The sequence below is a fragment of the Eublepharis macularius genome, chromosome 15, assembly GCF_028583425.1.
Source record: "Eublepharis macularius isolate TG4126 chromosome 15, MPM_Emac_v1.0, whole genome shotgun sequence".
Lineage (NCBI taxonomy): Eukaryota > Metazoa > Chordata > Lepidosauria > Squamata > Eublepharidae > Eublepharis > Eublepharis macularius.
The window spans coordinates 44,460,090-44,481,141 of NC_072804.1; the positions used below are offsets into that span (position 1 = coordinate 44,460,090).

General features: G+C 42.8%; 1 protein-coding gene across 1 annotated transcript in view; it reads right to left on the bottom strand.

Moving 5' to 3' along the window:
• Positions 1 to 21,052, bottom strand: part of KDM1A (lysine demethylase 1A) — a 36,878-nt gene that overhangs the window by 3,563 nt on the left and 12,263 nt on the right. Inside the window, exons 4-17 of the mRNA XM_054999660.1 lie at positions 15,455 to 15,588; positions 13,917 to 13,995; positions 12,429 to 12,521; positions 11,555 to 11,661; positions 10,389 to 10,470; positions 9,164 to 9,258; positions 7,538 to 7,680; positions 6,596 to 6,686; positions 6,168 to 6,302; positions 5,748 to 5,821; positions 3,705 to 3,816; positions 2,405 to 2,537; positions 1,531 to 1,718; positions 683 to 797 (exon numbers count right to left, since the gene is read on the bottom strand). Coding sequence (XP_054855635.1) covers positions 683 to 797; positions 1,531 to 1,718; positions 2,405 to 2,537; positions 3,705 to 3,816; positions 5,748 to 5,821; positions 6,168 to 6,302; positions 6,596 to 6,686; positions 7,538 to 7,680; positions 9,164 to 9,258; positions 10,389 to 10,470; positions 11,555 to 11,661; positions 12,429 to 12,521; positions 13,917 to 13,995; positions 15,455 to 15,588 — 1,581 coding nt within the window. The remainder of the gene's footprint in view (positions 1 to 682; positions 798 to 1,530; positions 1,719 to 2,404; positions 2,538 to 3,704; positions 3,817 to 5,747; positions 5,822 to 6,167; positions 6,303 to 6,595; positions 6,687 to 7,537; positions 7,681 to 9,163; positions 9,259 to 10,388; positions 10,471 to 11,554; positions 11,662 to 12,428; positions 12,522 to 13,916; positions 13,996 to 15,454; positions 15,589 to 21,052) is intronic.

Sequence of the window (21,052 nt, forward strand, 5' to 3'; positions counted from 1 at the left end):
TATTTATGCCATTTATAGTCCGCCTTTCTCACTGAGACTCAAGGTGGATTACACAGTATGAGATTAGTACAATCAGTATCAAGTACATTTCAATACAGTATCAAGGAACAATACCATAGAGTAAATAGATACAAGTTTAAAAGACGTAGTGTGAACAAGAATCCAGTACAGAGTAGAAAAAATAGTGAAGCAGAACTTATCAGTGGTTGACTGCTTGTTAAGGCAAGCAGTCAACCACTCATAAATACAGTCAGAACACCCGCCCTGGGCAGGAATGCTAGCAATAGCCTATGCAGAAGCCTCTACTGAGGTTCTATGCATTCTTGTCAATGTAGAAATCAAAATCCTACTTCACATCATATGAAAAATTGTAATGGGGCCACAGCCTGCCAGTTTCTCTCCTTTGAGGTCTTGGCAAGCTAGGGAATGCCTGCTATAGTTCCTGTACTCTTGCTTGCTGCTGCTTCAAATAGCTCCATAGGAATCGCCAGAATATATGCAGGTGCTAACATACAACAGGATGTACCATTTCCTACCCTAAGGTGGAGTTTGATCTCTGTTATAAAAAGGGCTAAACTATGACTGCACCATGAAGAGCCAACCAACACCTGCTGAGGAAGCAACAAGTAATACTACTTCAGCTCTACTGAAAAAACAGACTTGCACGGCTTGACATAATTACCTTTGTACAGATTCCAGAACAGGAAAAGCTCTCCTCGGCTGGCTGTTGTGCTGCCAACGTGACCAAACAAATTGACGCTTGGGTCCCAAAACACACGATCAAAACAGAGTACAACCTAGAAAATGAGAGGACAGTTAGGATCTAAGGAAGCCCATTTTGCATTTCAGCAATGACCACCAAGAGTTGCTATTAAGGTGTTTTTTTCCAAGTTCAAATCCAAGGCCTATTCATGCTCTCACAGGGGCACATCACAAGCAAGTGGAAGGCAAGTTAGCACATGCACGTGATGGAGACTGACTGTGCAAACCTAAGCAGGATACCCCCTTCCAAGTCCATCAAAGTCAGTGGCAGCTACCACATGTTCTGTCACCAAAGGTAGGATGGATAAGTGCCCTCAACCACTTTGAGGAGATCAGCCAGACAGCTCTGTGCACAGGCAGTAGCGGCAGAGGAGACTGCCTTGCCCCCATCACTGCCGCAAAAAAGCCCCATGGATGAGGCACCAACGTGTTCAATCAAATTCTTCAAAAGCCTTCCTCCAATTGTGCTCCAGTCTAAGACATCATTTAATTGCCCCTAGCCCCTCAATAAACCAAGGTGTAAAGTAAGTTCTGAGACCAAACAGCACGCGTGGGAGCACTCAAGCCTGCTGCACAAGTTACCCCCCACCCCCCCACTGAACTCCAAACAGCAACAAAGCTTCCTTAGGAGCAATCAATCAAGCCACTGAGAAACTCCCTAAAGGGCTCTCAGGGACCCATCCCTTCTCCCTCCGTAACAAGTCAGGGTGTAGGGCATTCTATTTAATCTTCTGCTGGGCCCAACCGCTGTTAACACTCCCATGTTACCTTGTTCAGGTTCCCAAATCCCATCCTTTGCACAGCAGATGTCTTCCATTCTGGAAGCGGAGGAACAAACTGTACAGCTGGAGGCTGTTGCTTCAGCACCCCCAAAGGAAGAGTACACAGAACAGCATCGCACTTATAAATAAACGTCTGGCTGGTGGAGCGAGTGTTGACAGCTATCACTTCACATCCTGGTGAATGAAAGGGGTGGAGGGAGAGGGGGAGACTCGTGTCAGTCAATGACTAGAGATAGAAGGTAAATTCAAGAGTGGAAGGACAGCTGCACAAAATACTCTCTCTTTTTCCAGTCATGCTCCTAGGAATATTGGATGGATTCAGGAATATGATCATCTTACGCAGAACCACAAAGTCTTCTTTCTGGCCTCATCTCTTCCTCTAAAAAGGCAGAGCTCAGAGTTCTATGTTGCCCGCTATTGGCCTTCCTAGGGCACAAACCTGATTCTCATATCCAGTAGCCTCAAAACCAACCTACAAAGTTACTTGCTCCATGCTAAACGCTAAGCAAAGCTCTCATTGGCACCACACTCTTGTCCTCCTCAAAACAGTTGTGTGCTGCACTTAACAGATCTCCCTGATGGGCTCCCCCTTCACACCTCCGTTGGACAGGACTCATCCCTTCCCCAATATCTTAAGTCCTTCCCCTCTACATCCTCCTCAAAGCATATGACTGACAACTCTCCTTGCCCACCACAGATTCACCTTTGGACACAGTTCATGAATGCTCCATTTTTTGCCAAGCCACATTCAAATCACTAATTCCTCCCCATCTTCCTCTGTTGCAGATTCCAAGCAAGTAGTCTCTGCCAGGGGCAGGGCACTCCACACAGAAATATTTAGTTTGCAAAGCGAGGCTTACCTGAAGCTGTGTAGCGAACCTGTCTAACTGCTGTGTTTAGCTTAATGTCTAATCCTTCAGCTAGAGCCACCGGCACACAGGAGTACCCATTTCTCACAGTCAGATGGCTGCCTGTGAATTCAAAATCATCATCCTAAAATGAGAAAGAGAAATGTGAAATCCTGTTGGGGTATTTGCAAACCAGCTGACCCAGACATATTACTGACACACTGCCTGGGCTTCCTGGGGATAAAAGGTGATGACAAAATCCCCCCAGACAGCAATGACAAACAACAACTGCTTATATGAGAAGAAAATGCCCAACAGGAACAGGGTTCCATCTACAATTACAGGTTTTGAGCAGAGGAGCCCACAAGTGACAGTGACAGATGACAAGAGCTCAGGGGACTGCATCCCACACATCTCACCCTGCCAGACAACATAAGAGCCACAAGAGAAAAGGAGGAAGACAGGATGCTAAAGCTGTACATCCAACACAGAATTTCAATGGCTAGAGCTTATAACAATGCTACAGATACCAATATGAGTACACATACATTAATTTCAATCTTTTAAAAATTTCAATTTTCAATCTGCACAGAGATGGGGCAGGGCAGGGGAGTCTCAAAGCAAAGCTGTCCCTATTGGCATGACACTTTAGAAAGATTACAGGAACAAAAGCACAGAAGCTGGTCTCTGTCAGAAGATTCTGCATTGGAGCAATTCCTCTGGTAACCAAAGGATGGAATGCCAATGCCTTTCCAAAGCCCTTGCCTCTTTCCATGAGTAGCAAAATCAGAGGAGGCTCCTTTTCCAGCATGACCTTTACTCCCCCTGTCCCCCACCTTAAGATATATCAATGAGCCCTGCATCCTTTAGGCAAGAAAGTCTAGTGCCCACCAGGATCAGGGTCTTATTTGTGTGGGCCTCAGAGCTATAGAATGCTCTTCTTCCAGGGTTTTATTCCACTGCACATTTGGAGACTTGCAAGAACTGCTTACTTACATATGCTAGTTTTTGTTTTACTGTCCTAATGTAATTGTTCTGTTTGTACAGTTAGCTTCAGTTGTGTGATGGAACAGCACAAGCAACCTTGAGAACAGGTCTCCACTGGAAGGTGCTCTAATTAAAGAAGAGGGCAAAATACAAAATTCAGCTTCTCCTGGAACAGAGCTGAAAGGCAGAATTGTTGACTTTGTTCAGGGAACCAAAAGGTAGTCTCGTTGCTGTGCATCATTCCATACTGAGAAAGTCAGACTTTAATTATGAAACTGACCCCTTTGCTCCAGATGGGAGAGAAGAGGAAAAATGGAATAGTCACCTGGTCCCAGTGCTTCAGAGATAGGGTAGACAGCGGTGTGGCATTCGCAAACTCTAGATTTGCAAAATGCCAGTCGAGAATCTGTCTGTCTCTTGAGGATAAGTAAACATCACTGTAAAGAGAGAGACATGCACTGTTATGGCGAGGCTAAGAACACTTATCCAGCAATTCTTATCATATGCTGAACTTTTTGAGGATGCAGCCATTTTCTTCAACAATCTGTTCACCATCCCCTGAATCAAGATGGCTTCTGAGGCCAGCTCAACTATTCTGCCAAACTCCGTACAAGGTGCCCGTTACCCTGTTGCTGTGGAGATGAGGAAGAGGCTCCCTGATCCTGCTATCGCTGTGCTGTCAGATTCCATCTTGCCCCCAGTTCCATCCAATCCACATCATCTTTGCCATGTTAAATAGCCATCTAGGGGTGTACGTGGTTTCCCGCTTCAGGTTTACCCAAACCGAGAAAACAATCTGGAATAACTTCGAGAATTTAAACCGCTTCAGTATGCTCCATAAAGATTTGGAGCATACTGAAGCCGAGGGAAGTTTGTGCCCTTGCTCCAGCTTCAGAAAGCTTCGAGTTTGCGTCAGTGGCAGAACTTGCTTCACTGATTAGAGAAAAGACATTAGTTACATTCTTGACTGAATGGAAACCGTTTATAGAATTTTTACATGAAATAGATAATGACTTGATGACATCTGGATTTATGGATTAAGAATCATGAACAATAGAAAAAGGAGGACTCTTACGTTTAACTTAGAATAAGTGAGACTTGGAAAAAGATGTGTATTTGTTGCAGAGGACATCAGAACTCAATTTGCAGTTTAGTTTTAGGGTTTTTTTCCTTTTCTTGTTTGTTATTTTATGTTTATATGTATTGTTAGGGGGTGTGTGTTTTAGAATGTTGTGTTTATTTTTTATGTTACTGTTTATAGCTTGCTTAAAGAAAAATTCTTCTATAAAAAAAAAGGAAAGCTTTGATTCAGGATTCCCGAATTGGGCCCCCAATGCTGGACCCAATTCAGAAATCCTGAATTTTTACAAATCGGGTCTGATTTGCGTATTTATCCCAAATTGCAAACCCGAATTGCAAACCCACATAGCCATCTTCAATCTACACCCCCTCCACATCCCTCCATTGTTTATTGTGTGCCTTTCAGGGATTTTATTAGTGTTCAGATACTATCAGAAGTATCAGTGAAGGGCAATCAAAGTGACCAAAGTGTTAGAGAGCACCTTCTTCTTTACAAAGAAGGACTAAAACATTTGGGTTTTTTTCCCAGATCTGACAATGGGAAGACATAATAAAATTATGTACATGGTAGGAAAAGTGAGGAAGGAAAGAAAAGTTTTCAAGAGCATCTCACGACGGGTTGATGGGCTATTGATTCAGGACAGACAAAAGAAAGTACTAGTTCATACAACACAAGTATCCTTAGACCTCATAGCCACAGGATATAGTGACAGTCAGCAGGCTTGGATAGTTTTAACAGATTAGACTCATTTGTGGACCATGTCCATCAACAACTACTAGCCATGATACCTAAATGAAGCCTCCAAGTCCAGAGGCAGTATACCTCTGAATCCCAATTGCTGGGGGATGGGGGAAGCTTTCATGCTTTAAATGTTCCTGAATTAGAACTTAACTGCTTCCAATGCATCTGAGCCAAACAATATGAGTGCAGGGAAAAGAAATGTACGCACAGCCAATTTGTTTGAGGTTACCACTGCAGCTGTCTGCACTGCATGACAGAAGTGAATTCTCTCAGACACTGAGGAAGTTTCAAAGAAACTGCCACTTCTGCACAACATGCCTTGTTTCCACTGCAATGCTGGAGACTATCTGTGAATTGCCCTGGGGAGTACTTGTGGCACCCAAAACCACAGCTTAAGGACCATCAGCTTACTGTTTAAGCACTCAACTACTGCACTGCTCTGCATGTATTTGCAAAGCACAAAAGGGGGGAAGAGAGGGAAATCCAAATCACAAACTCCCCTTTGCTAGCATCTATCCACTGACACAGACTATACCACATTTTTACCTAGGAGGATTGGCTTCTAGCTCCTGAAGCTTCTCTTCCAGCTTCCCTTGAGTTTCTGCCAACTCGTCATACTCCTGGGTAAGAGAGGACACAGGCGCATAAATGCAGAGGGCAATGTTGAAAGGACCACTATGAAGCACATGGAACGTGAAGCAAAACTTCCACACATGACAGTGTCTCTCAACTGCTCCACAGTAGAGGCTTCAACCTTGAACAGAGTGCACTGCAGAGCTTTCTAAATCATACGGTCTTGGCACATCAGCATCCCAGAATGTAGAAACAGGGATGCCAAATTTTGGAATTCAATACAGCAGTGCAAAAAGGTGCAGTAACTGAAGGGACCCCTAGGTGTACAATTTTTGCTTAAGCAACCTCTGAAAATAAAACATTTCATAGACTGATTTTCATGCCACGCCATACCTTGCAGAGCGCAGTCAGGTCCCTATGCTTACTCTTCACAAGGAACTCTGCAGTGATATCACGAGGTGGCTTAACTTCAGACGCTTCCTTGTATTGCTGGTGGAGTTCCTTTATCTTCTCTTTTAAATTCACCATCTAAGGAGGTACCAAAAAAAGAGGAAAAAATCACTACTGGAAGGAGGAACAAAAGCTTCTTCTGAGCTTTACACGGCTCTGTAATAACGGCTTGCCACCCAATGGCTCTGTAATAATGGCTTGTCAGCCAGTATCAGATGTGGAAATTAACAGAGACCACGCCAAAGAACATCCACTCTAGCAGCCCTTAAAAGCAGTGGGAGGGGTCAGAATGCTCATGTCATGGAGGAGAGGCAAGTTTAATCAGAGAAAAGGTGTGGCTGTGTGCATCTCAGGCTGGAATAACGTCTGACCTTATTGAGGAGATCTTTAAGTTCCTCTTGAGTTTTCACTATCTTCTTCCAGTGTTCAATCTGTTCATCTTTCACGTGCTTCTCCTGTAATCTAAGACAGACAAGCCACCACGTAATCAGAAATCACCTCCCTTCTCTAGCAAAAAGAAGGTCACTGGCACAAAGAGAAGACAACCCAGGCAGGGTCATTTTAGATTTAACCATCTAAAAATGAAGAGCAGTTAAGAATTTAAGGGGGGAGGGAATTACCCACTAAAGCAGGCTGTTAATGTGCAAAAATTATGTCCTGTGTGTGGACATACCTCAACACAGTTAAATTATCTGTTAGATGCTTGGTGTCCTGTCTTATCAATGTGGATGAATGCCAGATGGGCAAACAGAATATGAAAGTGGGAACACAGATTCAGTCAGCATTTAAATGGGGCAAACTGAAATCAGGCCAGTTTACTATCAACAAGAAGAAACATGTCAGTGAAAAGCAGAAACTTTGCAGAGATTTCAATTTGACAGAAATTAACTCAGGTTTCCTCATTACTACTCCATAACGGCAGGGGAAAGCATCTTTAGGCAATATGGCTTCGCAGCTAATGTCTGGGGGTGGAAGGGGAATCTTTCTCCTCAGCTGCCAAGCCCTTCCTTTCCTTATCCTCATTTTTCCTCCCAACTGCTTGTAGCAAAGGACAGGCAGACATGAGAAGGTAAGCAAGAAGAGGAACAGCCCTCTTACTGTTGCGATTCCTCAACGAGTATAATCAACATACTCATGCTAAATGGAAATTCTCTTGTAGGCACAGCACAGAGGAAATCAGGGCTAAAGAGAGATGTCAGCATTCAAATCCCAGCTATGTGTATTTGAAACTCAACTTATTGGAGGAAATGAGGTTTCATTCCAGTTAAACAGCCCTGATGGAAATCTGACCAGTAAAATTTAATCCTACTTACTGTATGACAACTTCCAAAGCCTGACCCAGGGAGACTGGCTTGTTATTGAGGACGTTGAAATCTAGCTGGTGGCTTAGATACGAGGTAGCTTCCAGTAAACGATTGAACTCTTGCTCCACCATTTCATCTTTCTCCTTAGGAACCTGCAAGTATGATCCTTGATTAAAAATGCACAACACTGCAAAAAAAAAAATCAGCCCTCAACTTGGGGAAGATCTTTCCATTTGTGCAGCTGTGAGATACTGGTCATCTAGTGAGAGAGGAGAGACCAATGGATAATCTCAACTCCAGACCACACAGCGTAATGCCTGAATGGAGAGTTAAACTCAAGTTTCCTGGGCCTGTCTATTTCAAACATACCATCCACGATATCCCACCAGCTCATTTTAAAATTTCATTAGTAGTGTCATAATATCCAAGCTCTGAGAAATGAAATACAGCTGAAGCTTATATTGGAAATACTTAAAGCAAACCCTGGAGTTAGGGAGCAAGTGCATGGTTTTGGTAACTGCTTCAAGAACGCTAAAGGAGAAGTGGCTAGTGAAGACTGTTAGGAAGCTTCTCACAGTCCAGAAAGAACGGATGCCCATGTTGTCACAGCAAACCAACTGCACCTTTTCTGTAGTACTTGATAGGGCGTTATTGTGTCTGAAAACGCGTGGTAAAAATGGCACCAGGATCCATCACTGGTCAAGCCATCCAGTTGCAGCACTGAATTATTATGTTCTTGAACTTATGGGCCTTACATTCCCCCCAAGCAGCACTCAGCACTTTACTGAGGTTACAACCATCATCTTCCAGTGCTACAGAAAGGACACGTTCAAGCAGAATGGAAAGGCCCATATTTTGTTATTAACAAGAGAACCCGCTGCAACAAGCAGACTGCCCTTTTAACACTATAGCATTTACATTCAGGGCTTCACAGCAATTGTCTTGATACAGTCCTGACAACAGCCCTATAAAGCAGCTTAGTATAGTTAACCCTTAATTGCATATGGGGAGCCAAGAATGAAGGAAGAGCTGCTGAGTTCATGACAGCTCATTCTCTTAGCTACTACACTGAGCCAAACTCACTGATCCCCATGAAAGCCATATGATTAACTCTGCACAACAATGACGGGGAAAACAGAGAGAATACCGTATTTACTTGAAGGGAAGACAACTCTGAATGTAAGACAACCCCTCGAAAATGTTATACCCACCCACCCACAAACGTTATTGGACGTAATTGTAACTTGAACGCTTCGAGAGTCAGAGCTCCCTTCAGACTTCTTCAGGTGTCTAAAGAAGGGAGCTCTGACTCTTAAAAGCATAAACCCTGAACATCTTGTTTGTCTCTAAGGTGCCACTGGACTCAAATCCTGCTGTTGTATGCAAGCGCAAGACGGCCCCTTCTTTTTTCCTAATTACTTACTTGTGAAAAAAACCCTATTCTTGCATTTCAGAAAATACTGTATTTGATCCCCATAGGCACAGAAGAACATGTTTACTTTTTAGGTGTTTGGCTAAACAATGGGAAGGTCTTAAGTACAATAGTTCAGCAACACACACTTTCCTCAAAGCAACAGGTCACTTTCCTCAACACCATCTCCTCACAAGTTACCAAAACCCATTTTTTAGACTTACTGCTTGTCCGTTTGCTTCATAAAGTGGACATTTTTGTTTTATCTTGGCCAATTCCATGTTGACTTGCTTGCTCACAACAGCCATTGGGTTTCCACCTGCAGAAGAGAGAAAAATGCAAACAGTATTTCCATTTCCAGAAGGACTGTATTTAACAAATAAAGAAATCAAATTCTGGAGTTACTCCACAGAACCATTATAGAAGCAAAACACGATACCTTTAAGGACAGAACAGGAAATTCTCCTAAGGCAAATAATTTAGTCAATGAAGCAAAAAAGGACTGACTCCCATATCCAATAAGATGCAAATCAGTCTGCCGGATCCAATCAAAACTCCATCTACTCCAGGATCCTGTTTCTAACAACAGCCAGCTAAATGTTTCTGAGAAATCCTCAAGCAAGACATGAATGCAACAGCAGTCTCCTCTTGCTTTTCTTTAACCAGTATTCAGAGATATCCCAGTTCTGAATACCGAGATTCCATTTAGCTATCACAGCTACTGAAGCATTTGTATCCCATCCTCTTTTGAACAAGCTTGGGAATGCACCAGAGGGGTGAGACTTGACAATTAGTATGCCCTCATTACCTGAAAGAGCCAACTTGGTAAGGAATAGTGAAAAGGGATTTAGGTGGCAACTGAAGGACTCAGAAGGAATAAAAGAAGCAACATTTCTCTGGGAAGTTGAGGAAAGTACCACTATTGTCCATTGTAAAACCAGAGTCTGAAAGATTGTAATCCGCATGAGGTGATGTGGCATAATAATTAGTACTGGGCTTGGAGCATCGGAAGCCCAGGTTTAAATCCCCCCTCTGGCCACAGATACAAGTGAGCTTCAGCTAGTGAGTCTCTATCTCAGCCTTATCTCAAAGGAAACAATGGGAAGGGAAGAAGGGTGGGATAGAAATTCAGCAGAATAATTTTGCAAGGTGTTGGGAATAACAGACTATCCCCCCAAAGACAAATGGACTGATAAAGTGAAACAGTTCTACAAAATTATTAGGCTTGCAGTTTTACAGAAATTTAAAGATGTGGATCAGTTGGAGTTTGACTTGGAAACCTATGGTTCAATACATGAAACACACTGATGTAGAAGTATGAGATTCGCCTTGCTTAAAGTTTTGCTAGTGTATACTTAAGCATGTGTAATTGATTTTTAATTTTTTAAATAAAAAATAAATGTCAAACAATGAATATTTGAACCCAGATTAGCTTAAATTTAGACTCACCAAGTCCTGTTACCACCATGGCTCCTAGATCTGCAACGTAATTCCCTTTCCGAAATGTGGCCACTCTGCCTCCTACACGATCCTTTAATAATGAAAATTCCACAGATCAAATTTAAAGGTTCAGGGCTTTCACTGATGCAGGAAAGTTTTAAAATATTAATCAAATTATGAAACAAAAAATGCTACAGAAGCATCCTTGTGCTTGTGGCTGGGTACTGCTTGGTTCAGCTCTGTGGTATTTCCCCCCTGGCTGAACCCAATGCCTGGCTGCTGTGAATGACACTGATTCTGGTGGGCTGCACTGCAACAGTGCCCCTTCCTCCACTTTGGTTTGGGTGGAATGGGTGTGATTCTCTGGTGTGATGCTGATCCCCTTGCTTCACTTTGGTTTTGGGGAGATTCCATTCCTGTGCTTCAGTTTGCTTCTGTTGGACTTTCTCTAGGATGATTTCAGCTTGCATTTGGGAGTATATCTTGCATTTGGGAGTATGTATGGCAGCCTTGTGCCAGTGTGTTTCTGCAGTGGGAGTCAACTTTGACTTTCTCCCCATAGGAAATAATGGAGTGGCTGGGGCACCTTCTTTGGGAGCATACAGAATCCCCCACCCCCACCCCCAGCATCCAGTCTTCCTGAAACTGGTAGCATGGGTCTTTAGAGGACAGTCAGGAATAGGTTCCCTGAAAATTTGGTGGAGTTTGCTTGAAAACTCCACCCTCCCCTCCCCTCTCTGCAAAAAAGGCAGGAACTGCTATTTATTTGCCGCAAAGGAACAGCCAATCCTTATATACCAAATTTTGCCAAATTAATTTGATTTAAAAAACGGAATACTGAATCTCGTTTGGTATTCATTGTTTGATCTGGAATACCTACATTTCACCAGAACAGCCAAAATTTGTTTTTTTAATCTGAACACCAAACCAACTGCACACCCCTAGGGCCGAATATCCAGAAAACCCGATGTAAAGTTCAGCATGCAAGAGGCCATGGTCCTCCCCTTATTCAGCTGGATTTTTGTACCATTTTGTATGTGGTAACAATCATGTGAACTGGTGGCTGTGTAAGGACCATGCATGACTAATATAGGCCTGAGTGAGTGGGCAGGGAAGTAAGATGTCTGTAGGCTTGTGGCTTGTGGCCTTAGCAATAAATCATCTCAGGCACTTACCCTTGCTTCTAGGAGCGTGACATCCATGCCAAAACTCTGTAGTTGACGAGCTGCTGCCAAGCCAGACACTCCAGAACCAATAATGATCACCTTGCCAGTCTTCTTAGCTAAAAATGCAGATGTATGAACACTGGTATAAAGGATGCATGTTTATATTGAATGAGGTCTGACAAAACAGCAAAGCTGGAACAAACTGAAGGGAGTTGTGCTCTTCTCCGAGCTGGTGGTGGTTTTTCAGTGTACAAAATTACATTAGCATTGTGTGCTACTGTGTGAAGGGCAGCATATTTTAAGCAAATTCCTAAACTGAGTTTCCAGAAACAACTGCCAATCTGCAACCAGGAAGGAAGCCTGTCAATTCTGGAATACAGATTGATGAGCAGATAGTTTCAGACTTGGCTTCCAGAAATTCTAGCCCTCCTAGATGAAGGTAAGAGGCATTTGGTCTGTACATAAATTAATCAGCAACCAGTTTTGTACGGTGTTCCCTCAAAGATCCCTCCTTCTTGTCCTATGTTTTAATTGCTGTTTTTTTAACCACAATGCTACAGCCCCTCACTCCTCACTAGTAAGTTTCTGCAAACAATTCTGAAGGAGGGATATAATATAGGAGGCAAGCTAGACAGGCCAGACCACAGTTGCAGAATCCTTTAGCTTTATACTCCAATTTAACTAAATAAGACTTAAAACCACGTGGGTAATACTCCAGGACGACAGTAGCACATGGCAAAGCTAATCTAACACTGAACAAATACACAGAAGTTGCCACTGCACCTTCCCCTTCAGACCTTGCTCAAATATTAAACCATTACTCTCAGAGGGGATTACACAATTCGGCTCCAAGAAAATATTTTTGAACTTCTGAACTCCTTACTTGGTAGGGGCTTCACTCTTTTGTAGATTCCAAAATTGATTAAGCCATGCCGCTCCAAATAGCTATGCACTCGGTGAACTAGCATAGTGTCACCTACAAAGCCAAAGGGTAAAGATGTCTTAGTGTGCGCACGCACTGTTAAACTAGCAGGCTACTGGCTATATTCAGACGTCAAACTGAGATGTCACAATGAGAACAAGTCTGGTTATCCTTGGACTCATGCACACCTGTATGAGTGAACCCCTCCCCCCTCACACTTTTTGGACTCAGAGTTTAGAAAGAAGGTATCTTGGGTTTATAAGACCACAGTTTGTTGAGACGTTCAAACTGAGATACTTGTACCCAAAGCAGTTTTTTTTCTTGCCTACAAACATTACAAAATAGGATTAAGCCATTTTCTACAATCTTTATTTATTAAATAGGCTCAATTCAGACACTGTGTTCCAGTTTGGCTTCTTTCAAATCAAGAGGTCTTCAGTCTCAGAGAGGAAATGCTCAAGCCCAAAGATAAACCATTATACACACAAACACAGTTTGTTTGCAATGCCCACATAGAGACATATGGAGACATATGGTTGCTCATACTCATTTTAGTGGACAGAAGCCAATCTCTGAAGATGTTATACTTTTGCTCCAATCCATGTTAACTTCTGAGTTAAAGATATTCTGTCCCTGACAAATCCATTGATATTTTATGCAGTTTTTATTTTCTACCGCTGCTAACTTAGCTTTAACTTAAAGTGTGTAAGAAAGATTCATGAGACCTGAACAGCACATGCAAGACTCTTCCACAGTGAGCTCCTCCCAGCCAAGAACAGTTGGAAGGCCTTTGTCCCAGAATATTTACAACCAGCAGTTAGCTACAAGTACCTATCCCCAGTACCTATCCTGTCCAAGGAGGAGGAATGTGGGGCAGAAATTCCATGTATTGCACAGAAAGCCAGAATTAGTTATGCTCATTAAACACATACATCTGGGCACTGAGCTGAGGTTTTAATTTCTTCATCAGAGAATTGGCTCTCTGCATGCTGTTTTAGATTTTGGTTCATCGCAACTCAATGGCTTTTACTGTCACGGTGTTATCTTGTACTTCTAACTTTCACACCGTAGCCCAGTTGTAACAATCTTTGCCTTGGCACTCCCGTCTATAGATTATATGGATGTAAGTTAAAAGGCTGCTGTGAGGACTATGACAAGGTTACACATGCAGTGCTTCGAACACCTCAAAGGATCATATTAATGCTAGAAGACAATAGCTCTAACTATACCTGACCCTGCACTAAGAAGTCAGAGCCAATCACGAAGAGACATAGACATACACATGAGTGTACAAAAGGCTCTTCAAATGTACGGCCTAAAAAACTCTACTGTAGGATCTCCTCCGTGCCACTTGAGGTTTTGTCTTTTTTCTTTACCTTAAGAGGCTACTTTCATAGACAAGTCCATGCCCCAAAGAGCTTATACACAAGCACAGGAATGTCAACTTACTATTATAGGGTGCTTCCAGCTGCTGTAGTGTTACCTCAAACGTCAACTGAATCTTCGGGTTGTCCAACCAAAGCTGCAACTGTATTTAAATAACATAGCAGACCAAGGATTTTACGACTGAAAATGCTATCAGAGAACAGGCATTGCTAGAGATTTTTTTAAAAAAAGACTAAACCTTCAAGTTCTGCATTAATTTTTTTACACCCATAAAACAGTACATTTAAAAGCCTCATATTAGAGCAACTGTTGGCTTGGCTACCCACTACGTACTAGGCTCAATTCGATATCATGACTATCACATTCAAAACCCTTCCTGGCCTAGGCCTCTCTTATCCGTGAAATCCCTCTCTTCCTATATTCTGCCACGGCAGCTTCACTCATCTGAACAGGGCCTTCTGCGGATTATCACCCTGCAGCTGGACTAAACAGCCCATATATGCGCTCTCTCTGTGGTAGCCCCCACCTTGTGGAATGGACTGCCTGAAGAGGTCAGGAAAGCTCCCACTCTCCTGGCTTTCTGCAAACTATGCAAGACTGAATTATTCAGGAGGGCCTTCGACTCAGATTACAGGGCTGGGTCATAAGAAATAGCTCAAAGAGATCCCTTGGTAAAGGACAGGGACTACAGACTAGGCTACTGAGTACTGTCTGCTGATGAAGAGATGTTCCTACTGAGTAGTTCAATGTTGCCAAAAATGTCATGTTAATTACTTGCACTTTAATTCATAAAGGTTTTATCTATGTGTTCGGCTTTGAACTATTTTTCAAATTTGCAGATATCATACACTGTTATGATCTGTTTTAACTGAATGTCTTAACTGTTGATCATATTGTATTTTTGCTCTGTGAATGTCCTAGCTGTTGATTATATTGTATTCACTTGCAGTATGTAATCTGCCTTGGATCTCAGTGAAAAAGATGGACTATAAACAAGCAACAAAAACAATAATAGCAACAATTGGGTAGTGTGATCTGAAGGATCACTTAGCGTAGAGGAAGTGATGGTGCAAACTGTGCTCCCCTCTTCAAAGTGATAGTCTAAGAGGAAAGCTACCAGGGTTTCCAATCCTGAAACAACTGGAAAGAGTAAGCAGGTGGGATTGCGAGCAGAACACAAAGTAGGAAGGTATCCTGGAGGTTGTCAACCAAGCTACGGTGCACCAAACTTCAGGTAACTTTGCAGTTATCTAATTACTGGTGGCACCCTTACAGTACAAGGGCATTATTTCCTTATTACTAAAGGTAACATTTGCTGGGTTACCTATGATATGTTATTTGAGCTAACACCACAATCTGGAAAATCACACACTTAACACATCCTCAGATAATGTGATTGATGTATTTCAGACCACCATCAAAACTGGATGAAATTTACCATTTCAGACACTAACACAGGACCTCTGTAATACAGCAGCTCAACCAGACTGCAAACACAAAACTGAAGACTGAGACTACCATATGTGGAGGTACCTCAAGACTGCCCAGAAAGCTCTTTGAAACTAAGGATATGTGTACTGTGCTTCTAAGAAGAAACATACCGTTCGGTTTCTGATGTAAAGAAAGACCTTCTGAGTCTGCTGTGGCCCACTGATAATATCTGGAAAACAAGCCGCTTCTTGGGATGTCATCCGATCATGTGGAAGTCTGCTCTGGAAAGCTGCTCCTTCTACACCTAAGATAAAAGAACAGACAAGTGACAAGTACTGCAAAGGCACCTAGAATGCCAGGATTTTGCTACTACGGAGTCACCTTTGATCCCAGCTGAAACATGTAAGTAAGTGTGTCTCATTCAACTTTCATCTTACTGCACACCACCGGACCTTCTGTCCTTCCTTCTCTGGTAGTTCCTCTGAAGGTTCTAAATTAGCTCTTTTAGTAAGAAATATATAATGTAAAACAATTACTGAATGCCTAATGCAAAGCACAAAGTACTATAAAACCAACAAGTGATCATTGTGGAGAAAGTGAACTGGCTCTACAGCAGGCAAACGTCTGTGGTAGTGCTTTGGCATGGGCACTTATGCTGCCTATATGAGATCTAACCCCTCCTAAGCAACTGCACAGCCATTTCTCTGCAGCAGCTAGGAGCAAAGGTGAATGAAGCAACAGGGAGGCTAAGCAGGGCCAGGCAACAGACTTGGGACCTCAGGATGAAAGGAGCTGGAATGAAACAATTACGAAGAGCAGCAAGCCACTGAGACAAGGACTCAGAGGCAAGCTGAAGGAAGGAGGCAATCGCAGACCATCAGCAAAGGATAAGCTGGCCAGCACAACTGTGGGATGTGGCTCTGAGAAAGGGTCAGGCCCCAGGATCAAGAAAAGTCAGTTCTCACATCAAGGGGGGAATTTGCAAAGCTGATCATTCAACTGAGAACACCAAAAGCTTTGCTCACAACATAATCAAGAATGCCAAAGCACGTGCATCACAAAAAAGTTATCAAGAAGGTCTGCTGCTTTTATTTTTGCAGAGTTCATTCTGTACATGAATACACTCAAGTCCTAAGGTTATTTAATACTGCCACCCTCAATCTTACCCTGGGGACATTGTGTGGATGCTTGAGGATGCAACTAGCAGGGATAGTAAGAATTATGACTATGCTAAAACGTACTACATCTTGAAATGTCTTTGCAGCAGTATCCTCTACTATAACAAGTTAACTACTGCACACATTTCCCATTTATTCAAGAACTCTATCCACAATACCAAAGTTATCTAGACTACGAAAAGCTCTCTCTCTCTCTTTAAGTGACAGGCGGCTTCTATGCAATTGGGAGGGGGGCTCAGAACTAGGATTTACTTCTGTTTCCAGAAATGAAATGACTGAAGTCTGGTCAAAGCCTCCAGAGGTACATGATTATAGTTCAGTCTTGTTAAGAGGTAAAGGGTACAATGTGTTTGGCCAGGGGCCATTACTGCATTATATCAAATGAGTATAGTTCTACAGCCACTCGAGTCCTTAAAGCACAATCCTACAAAATACTTATACAAATGCTTAAACTTCCATTGAGGACAGAGCAGATGCTGTTCCAAAGCACACTGAAAAACAGTGTTGCACTTAACCTCTAACTGTTGTTCGTCTAGGTCTTTGTGGAGACACACATTAGGACTGCGCAGGCCAGCCACTGGAAAAGATTTTAAAGCTCTCAGACAGTAGAGGGCGCTCCCTTGCAGCCACATGCATGCATGGGGGATTCCCACTGAATGCCGTGTGGCTGGGCGGAGCATCCCTTCTTCCCTCAGTTCCTCCTATGCCACCGCAAGTCAGCTGGGGGTAGGAGCGAGGGAATGCGTACTTGCATGAAGACCTAGATGAACAACAGTTACAGGTAAGTGCAACACTGTTTTCATCAACAGTCTTCAGTGCAGCCCCACAGTGGGAGAATAGCAAGCTACTCACCAATGGAGGAAGGTGTGAGCAGATCAGGCAAATAGTAAATGGAGGACTGCTGTCCCCACTGCTGCATCTCTTCTGGAGTTTACATACCCAGAGTAATGGTGTATAAATGTGTCTGTTGATGACCATGTGGCTGCTTGACAGATGTCCTGCAGGGGAGTGTCCTGTAGGAAGGCCGCTGAAGAGTGTGCCCTAATGGTCACTGGACAGGGAACCTTGGCTGAAGAGTACCATCTTCTGATGGTTGCAACGATCCACCTGGAAAGCGATTGGTTAGCCACTTGGAGACCTTTGCATGGACCTAAATAGTACACAAATAGGGCCTTGGACTTCCTGAAAGGTTTTGTCGTTAACGTAATACAATAAAGCCCTTTTCACATCTAATTTGTGTAGTGTGCATTCTGATTCTGAGGTAGGATTTGGGAAGAGGACTGGTAAGACAACCTTTTGTTGCAGGTGAAATCTGCACCTTCCAGGAGAGTAGGTTAAGATCACAGCTGACAAGCGGTTCAAAAGAGGGTAGCATAAGCTGTCCCAAGACTAGTGAGAGGCTCCACTGAGGTAGTGGAAGGGCCCTAGGTGGGAAGGTATTAAGAACAGCCTTCAGGAATGGTTTTGAGGCATGATGTGAGAATACTGTTTTGCCATCCATGGGTTCATGGAATGCCAATATGGCGGCAAAGTGAACCTTGACTGATGAGGTGGATAAGCCGTTTTTAAGGAGAAGTAACAAGTAGTTGAAAATAAGAGCTAATTTCTTTATTTTTTATTTATTTTATTCGATTTATACCCCGCCCTCCCCACAAATGGGCTCAGGGCGGCTGCGCAGGACAAGGGGGAATATGCCGTGTTAGCTAACCAAGTTGAAAAACGGGACCATTTTTGACTGCATGACAACCTGCTAGATGCTTTGCAAGTGTTCAACATGATCCGAGTAACCTCCCTGGAGAAGGGGGAAGTCAAGGGCGTAGGGGCCATGCTGTGAGTTTGAGAATGATCACATCGTGGTGGAGAACTGGGCCTCTGTGGATGAGGTTTGGGGCCAAAAGTCAAGACAGGAATGGAGAAACTTGAAAGAGAGAGAACAGAGAGAGAAGGATCTGAGGGAAGAAGGGACGCTCTGCCCAGCAACATGGCATTCGGTGGGAAGCTCCCGCGCATGAGTGTGGCTACGAGGGAGCACTCTCTACTGTCTGAGAACTTTAAAATCTTTCCCGGCAGCTGGCCTGCGTCTGCGCAGTCCCATTGTGGGACTGTACTGAAGACCAACGACAAACATATAAATCCCACTAAAAATAACATACATATGTGTGTATGTGTGTGCATAAGGGCTGTCAAAAACAACCTTTTCATTGCACAGAAACAACAGCAAGAGCTTTCCCCCAGCAATATTAGAAGCACAGCACTGATTTGTAAGTATTAATCTGATGAGCCTTCACTGAAATATATACAGATCCAACCCACATTAAGCCTTAAAGTAGAGCAGATTTCTTAAAAGCCAGATGAGTCCCTATTTTAACAGACATTCCATGGGTTACAGAGATGTCAGCTGTGAACACTAATCTTCTGAAGCCCTAAAAGTTTTCAAGAATCTCACCTTCAATGTAATCCACTAGAAGTTTACCAACTTGCAACAGAACAGCTAGATTTGACTCCAGTAGCACCTGAAAGAGCAACAAGATTTTCTGGGTATATGCTCTTGAGAGTATAAGCTCCCTTCTTATCGGATGAAGGAAGCTCTGGCTCTTGAAAGTTCATACCCTGGAAATCTAGTTCCACTTGCAGTAGTAATTCCACAACAGTAGTTTGTATTTACTGCACTGGATCTTTGATCTTTCTGCTTATAACATTTTCTTCAAAAATTCATCTATGTATGTCTACTTAGGACTCATTGCATATTCTGATGAAGTGGGCTCTAGCCCCTGAAAGCTTAAGCTAGGAGACGTTTAAGGTACTGACTGTCAATTGGCAGTAGTTATCAATACTGAGCTTCACCAGATTAGGAGCAGGATAGGAAGAACCTCACACATTTTTGGTGACTAAAGCAAACTCCCCACATTTCTACTTTGGGAAAAAATTTACTAAAATGGAAAAAAATACTTCTTTTGAAGCCACTTAATGCTTAGTACTAATGCCTCTATATTCAGGGCAGGGGCGGGGATTAGCCTCCCCACAAAAACCAGACACATCTACTTCAGTCTAAAAGCACATTAATCTCAGGCAGGAAACATGTCATTTCAATCAGCTAGCTATACAGGCATTTGTGCAAATAATGGAGATCAACAGAGAGAAATTGCTAAAAAGCTGTAAGCACAACAGACAAATAAGGCTACTACCTCCATTAAGCAATATGACAGTTTTTTGACTGAAAATGGCAAGACGGGTAGGCATACAGAAGGACCACTGCTCAAACACTAATATCATTGAATTTCTGACAAATAAAGTTTCCAGGCCTTGGCATATGCCATGAGCAGCAGTACAGGCAATAAGCCATGTCTGCAGAGTTGTGAGCAAGGCTGGTGAAGAGAGCGCTAGCTAATGCTGGGAAGGATTTCCAGCGGTGGTGAGAAACATTTAGCTACAAACACTTTTGAATGCCTGCTGCAAATAACTTAAATTACACTCACAGACATCTAAGATCCACATAACTTACAATATTATCCTAGGGTAAAGAAATATTAACTGTGTTGTTACAAGAATACCTAAAACCCTGGGGATCCTGCAAATGAGAGCCTACAGTACAAAAATCATCCTCACAAGCTTCTACCTTCCCCACTCTACATGGTTTAAAAAATAAGATTTTATCCATGATCATATGGTTTCCAATGGTCTCCCTTTTATTCCAGTCCACACCTGCCAGATCAAAGCCACAGGGTTAGTTAGATGCTTCCAGATTACTCAGTGGGCTCAAGTCTAACGAAGATTAGACATCAAAGATTTCTAGGATACAATCTAAGGAGCTCATGTTCTATATAAAAATCCAGTCTTTTTGTTCAGTTTGTAAATTCCTGATATATACATCCAGAAACACATATACCAGTAAAGAGAGCCTATTCAGTGTTAAAAGTTTTTTCAAGAAGCCTCTTTTCTTGGGCTTTTGTGGCCAAAATCAAAAGGCACAGCCTTTGCAGGAATGTGTCGCTTAACAGAGGTAGGGAAGTTTGCATCTGAAAGCTCATGCGGAAGCTCCCTGACCATGGAAAACTAATCTGACAGGGAGAAGTGTCCACTTTCCCTAATATGCACATTTTTGGTTGTTGTGGGTTTTCCGGGCTGTATTGCCGTGGTCTTGGCAATAGCCAAGACCACGGCAATACAGCCCGGAAAACCCACAACAACCATCGTTCTCCGGCCGTGAAAGCCTTCGACAATACATGCACATTTTTTTCTGCAGAAGGGCTCTCTCATATGAAGGAACATTTAAATATGCAGTCCTTGTCTGTATTCTAGTAATGAAAGAGTCCCAGGTAGAGTAGTACCATACAAATAAGCCGTTTACAAAGCCTGTAAACTTACCTGCAAGTTTTCCAGCTATAATTTATGCAATTTACAGTTTCATTTTTATAAAAAGTGCTTGGTGCAATGTACAAAGTTGCAAGCAGAGGATGTGAATGCTTGTGCATTCAGGACTGCACAGAGTAAACACTAAAATATGATCTCTAGGACAGAACTAAATAGCCTAAAAACTTTCATTTCTTCTAGCAAGTAAAAACAAGCTTCACACTGTATGGCAAAAACAGA